The sequence below is a fragment of the Onychostoma macrolepis genome, chromosome 02 (genome assembly GCF_012432095.1).
Source record: "Onychostoma macrolepis isolate SWU-2019 chromosome 02, ASM1243209v1, whole genome shotgun sequence".
NCBI classification, from domain to species: domain Eukaryota; kingdom Metazoa; phylum Chordata; class Actinopteri; order Cypriniformes; family Cyprinidae; genus Onychostoma; species Onychostoma macrolepis.
The window spans coordinates 10,712,634-10,718,282 of record NC_081156.1 but is presented as its reverse complement, the minus strand read 5'-3'; the positions used below and the strand labels follow the sequence as shown (position 1 = coordinate 10,718,282).

Below are 5,649 nucleotides of genomic sequence, written 5' to 3'. Positions count from 1 at the left end.
AAGGGTGTTTTTAAAAAGCTAAACATTTCAAGTTAAATAAGTAAGTTAGTATAAGCTAAGTATTAATTCAAAGCTAATTAGTGAAGCTATCTTCCATATTTTCACAAAAACTACAGAAATGTCATTTCCACCGCAGTCTCTCACACACTGCCTCTGTGCTGGAAATGACATTTATGGTTACAAAGTACAATTGATATGTTTAATGACTTTGTGAATTGAGTTTAATGAGTGTGATGAGTTCCACAACATCCTGTCATTTCCATCACCACACATTTTTTAAAAATATTTAAAAAATATTCTCATCACACATTAAAAATGTATCCACAATTTATGAGATCATGCTCTACTTAATATAAAAATTCAAGTTATTTATTTTCTAATAAGCTCTTACCCAAACCAATATTATATTTCAGAGTGTGACAGGTGTACAGTTCAGCATTTGGTGCTTAGAGCAGTTCATTTATCTCATTGACAAATGTATAATTATTGCACATTGTGGAAAAACTGGTAAAACTAGTTACAAAAATGATCTTAGACAATTCTTATTTATAAGTTATTCTATATTTAAATAACAGCTGTATATTGAGATGTGGTGGAAATGACATTTGTTCACTGCAGGTCAGAAAAATGTAAAATATTAACAATTTCTCTTGTAATCTAAGTTTGTCCTCTTACAGACCTTAAAACTAGACAAATTATTTAAACTTATGAGACTGTGTTACCTGACTTTTCAACAAGTTTTTTTATTCAACTTCACAAGGTTAAAAGTGCCCCTAGTTGAAGAAACGCCCGTAAATGATTCACAGCATTATCTCTTGGTTAGATTGTTTAGCTTTGCACAACTCCTTTTCATTGTTATTTCTTCATGTATTTTGAAGATGATCTTTCATGCAGTGTGTAACAGCTCTAAGTGAATGAAAACATCCTGCAAAGTTTTAAATCTGAAAGTGCACCGTGTATAAAGTTATTGTCTCTCAAAAGAAAGAGTCGACTCTGAATCTTTGAAACGAGTCTTTTTAAAATCGAATCCCAAGCCGTTTCAGATTGAAACGATGTTGAACATGTTGAATGTTCAAAATGAAACATTAGCATATTGCCCGCCCACTTGTTGCCACTAGGTGCCGCTGTTGGAGCGTTAAAAATAAACAAACACTGCTTTAAATGAAATCGGCCCAATCAGCGCAGATTAGCGTCACGCAGAGGAGGGGTCTGGAATGAATCATTGAGTGAATCGTTTGGGAGTCACTGAGCAAATAAGGGGAAAAATAAATGCATGTTATAAGAAAATGAAAGTGTTTTTTGACCTTGCATGCTTGTCAACCTGTTGTTGAGGACTCCCAAAATCAAAAAAGTACCTTTTATTACCCATAATAGGGGCACTTTAATAATGGATTCACTAGGATCTTGGCGATGGAGATTGAGATCTTCAGGAAGCCACTCCTGCAGCCCTCCAGCAATAAAAGCAGAAACCCCGCTGTCTGATCATTCAGAGGAGAGCAAAACAGGCAGAACAGCTGGATCTGAGTCACACTGCTGTGAAGATGGAGTTTGTTAAAGAGGAACGTGAAGACACTGTTCCAGAAACACGCGGAACCAGAGACGAAGAAACCGAACAGAAAGGTTTGTGTTTGATTCTTCATTAGAGTCTCAGCAGTTCAGCAGATCATCTGTGACTGCAGGCAGAAAATCACAGGAACTGGGGATTATTTATTTAGTCATTCATTCATTCATTCTTTATTTCATGGATCGTAACTTTGTGTTTGTTCACTCAGTACAACTACAGTAGCGCATAAATACGCGATCTCTAAAGCACGTTCATTCTTTTGCGCTTATTATGTGGCAGAATATGATCGAAGGTCAGTAGCAAATGCATTAACTGAGGAATACTGTGTGTGTGTGTGTGAGAGAGAGAGAGAGAGAGAGTAAAGAGCGTCTGTCTGCAGTAACGCGGCACAGTTTGCGTGTTTCTCAGCTTTCGTTACTTTCGCCTCAAACTCACCGCAGCGGCATTCATAACCAACACAACCGCAGATCACATTTCAATCCAGTTACATTCAGGTTTTATATATATAAGTATGAATTTATTGTAAAGAAATGAACGGAATAAAGATATTATATAAATAAATGATATGTATTATAATATATAATGAAGCAATTATACATTATGTAAGGATAATAAAGTATAAAAGTGCACTATATATGCCTAGTACAGTTAGCTAGTAGTTGCACTGGGAAAATAACATGTGGTGTAGTTTCTGCCCCAAGCACTCAATCATTTCTGACCGGCACATAACCAAACTAACATGTGCAGGGTCATTCTACAGAAACCTCCACTTTTGGGATGGCAAAATATCTTAATTATTATTATTTTTTTTACATTTAAACTTGGACCACATTATTAGATTACCTTTTGACTTTATGAATACATATAAATGATAGCTTAATTATTATTTCAAGACCATATGTATCATTTTTTTGTCACTGGTGTTACCTTCTTTAGCAATATTAAAAGTTTTTATGAAATATTATTTCTAAAAAAAAAAAATTCAGCACATGTAGTCAGAGTTACAGAAAAATAATGAAAATGCAAGAAATAAGGAGATTGTTTTATTTATTTAATGTGACAGACAAAAACAGTACAGTAACACCAGTGACATGCATTAGACCTGATACACTGATCGTCACTGGTGTTCTTCATAAGGAAGGTAACACCAGTGACAGTAACACCAGTGACAGTAACACCAGTGACAGTAACACCAGTGACAATTTTCATGAAAAATGCATTTTACAAAATGTCTGCTGCAAGGTATCAAGCCACATGTTGTCAATCATGGTATACTCACTAAATTAAGTAGTTTAATCCATTTGTATTATAGTTTTTTTTACATTTCCCTAACAATAAATAGGTCATACCAGTGACATCAACTAAAAGCTTCATATGAAATCATGAGATAAATGAGAGAATTTATCATAACTGAAAAGAAACAGTGGACTAAACATGGGCCTTTTTTCATAGATGTTTAGAAAATAGGAAGGAGGAAGTCGAGTGACGTCATCAGTGTGATTTTTATTTATTTATTATTTATTTATTCCAAAATAAAAGACTTTTGTTAAGCGGTAACACCAGTGACACAACTCCAGGGGACCACTATTTTCATTATATATTTTTTTGGCATTTTGTTTTATTATGCCATTTATATCATATATTTGATAGTTATGAATATACTTTTGTATTTTAAATGGTAGAAAATCCTGTTTTTGACCTCAAAATAAAGCACTTTCCTGCTGTACATGGCTGTGGGGACGAGCAGATTTGTGGTGTTTGGAATTCTATATAATTAATAAAAAAATAAAATAATGCCACATTGATGCCTCAGGAAGGTGTAATTGTTCAAATAACATATTACTTCATTTTAAAATATAAAAAAATTGTAACCCTAATGTGTATTTCAAATGTAATATTTCTTTAAAGTCTAGGGGCAGAAAAGTGGACGTTTCTGTAGAATGACCCAGCACTACCATAATGTACTTAAAGTGCTCTATTTTCGCACACTTGATGTACTAAAAATTATCCTTTAGTACTTAAGATCATCTAAGTGTACTCAACTGTGCTATTTTGAGACACCATGAATATGGACTAAAATGCGCTTTCAAAATATTATCTTTGTATTTAAAAAAATGTATTTAGTTACCACTTGTAGTACACTTGAACCCATCTTTCATACACTAGTACACTCAAGTGTACTACAAGTGGTAGCTAAATACATTTTTTAAATACAAAGATAGTATGTTAAAAGTGCATTTTAGTTAATATTCATGGTGTCCCAAAATAGCACAGTTGAGTACACTTAGATGATCTTAAGTTTATCTTAAGAAGTACTAAAGGATCATTTTTAATATATTAAGTACAAAATTAGTGTGCGAAAATGGAGCACTTTAAGTAGGCTACATTATGGAATATACATTATTACTTGTTTTTCACCTGGGTAAACCTTGAAGCTGGACAGCATCCATATTATGTTCTGTAACCACAAACATGCTTATTACAAATGTTATCAGAGGTTTTTACTGACCGATGAAGGCCATGATACTGATGTTGTCCAGGAGAGGGAGCCACAGGATAAAGACTCTTTTAAAGGGACAACGATCATTTACTCATGTCCTTCCTAACCTGAAATACTTTCTTCTGTGGAACATGAACACAACACATTCTGAGGAATCTTCATAAGAACAGTTATTTCCTATGACCTTCATTGTAAGGATAAATAATCCAGTGAAAGTCGATGGGAACTGAAACTGTTTGGTGACTAACATTCTTCAAAATATCTTCATTTACACTCGACAGAAGAAAGAAAACTCGTTCAGGATTGGAACGACATGTCAGCTAATGATGACAATGTTCATTTTTGGTTGAACTATCACTTCAAGTCTAGCATGTAGTCTTCAGTTATGACAGTTTGTTTGTTTGTGTAGTATTTTAGCATTACAGTTTTACTATGGTAAAAATATGTTTTAAATGTTTTTTTGTTATCTAAAACAACATTAAAAATTAGATTGTTAACATTTTAAAGCATGTAAAAAATGACATTTTCAACCACTTTTTTTTTCCAGACCTGAAGGAAGAGGAAAGTGAAGAAACGAGTGAAGATGAAACAGAAAGTGATGTACAGAGTGAATGGGAAGAGGAAAGTGAAGAACTGGGTGAAGCTGAAGAGGAAAGTGAAGAAGAACTGAATAAAAACTCTTCTAAAAAGAAAGTGTCTCAAAAAAGAAAGTCGTGCACCTGTCGTGAGTGTGGAAGGAGTTTCACGTGTAAAAGAAGCCTGATGGAGCACATGAGAATTCACACCGGAGAGACGCCTTTCTCCTGCAGTCACTGTGGAAAGATGTTTAAATACAAAGGAAGCCTGACAGATCACGTAAGAATCCACACCGGAGAGAAACCGTTCAAGTGCACTCACTGTGGAAGGAGATTCACACACAGAACAAGCCTTTCAGGACACGTGAAGATCCACACCGGAGAGAAACCTTTCACATGCCAGCAGTGCGGGAAGGGTTTTAGATCTAAATCAAGATACAATGATCACTTAAAAACTCACTCTGGTGTGAAGCCCTTCATCTGTCTTCAGTGCGGGAAAGGTTTTAGTTTGGCTTTACACCTGAGATCACACGAGATGGTTCACAGAGAAGTGAAGCCGTATCACTGCGCTCCATGCGGGAGGAGTTTCACCAAGTATCTGTTCTTAAAAGACATTTAAAGTCCTTCATACATAATAAATACAGGCCGCTAGAGAGATTCATGCTCCAGAGTGGCTCCTCAGCTCATGGATGGCCTTCAGGACTGAATGTGTCCTTCACTAAAACACACTCCCTGCAGTGAAGTTCCTACCATTTCAGTCGTAGATCAACGCATTAAATAATTAAAACATGTCTGTGACTGTAAAAGGATGCTTATCTTTAACATTTAGGACTAACACTTTTAAATGAATAAAACTACTTGTGTATGGTACCATTCAAGAACACAGTCTGGTTCTTATTTCTTCATGTATATCCTTAACAATTCAATGTAATGAATCAAAAGTGTTTGAAAGGAGAAGCATTGAAAACTGAGAATTCTCTTCTCTCTTAGTAATGTTAAGTGCCTAAAAG

At 34.9% G+C, this 5,649-nt stretch overlaps 1 protein-coding gene across 1 annotated transcript; it reads left to right on the top strand.

Annotated features, from left to right (window-relative positions):
- The first annotated feature begins 1,278 nt into the window (after nucleotides 1-1,278).
- LOC131552089 (gastrula zinc finger protein XlCGF49.1-like) lies at nucleotides 1,279-5,399 on the top strand. Its single transcript, XM_058795591.1, has 2 exons — nucleotides 1,279-1,620; nucleotides 4,612-5,399. The coding sequence occupies exons 1-2, from the start codon at nucleotides 1,542-1,544 to the stop codon at nucleotides 5,256-5,258; spliced, it is 726 nt and encodes a 241-aa protein (XP_058651574.1). The 5' UTR covers nucleotides 1,279-1,541; the 3' UTR covers nucleotides 5,259-5,399.
- Nucleotides 5,400-5,649: the final 250 nt, after the last annotated feature.

Bases quoted from the DNA above. Each gene is read 5' to 3' on its own strand.
- LOC131552089 (XM_058795591.1), top strand. From the start codon at position 1,542: ATGGAGTTTGTTAAAGAGGAACGTGAAGACACTGTTCCAGAAACACGC. The intron at 1,621-4,611 runs GTTTGTGTTTGA...TTTTTTTTCCAG, and splicing joins CGAAGAAACCGAACAGAAAG to ACCTGAAGGAAGAGGAAAGT.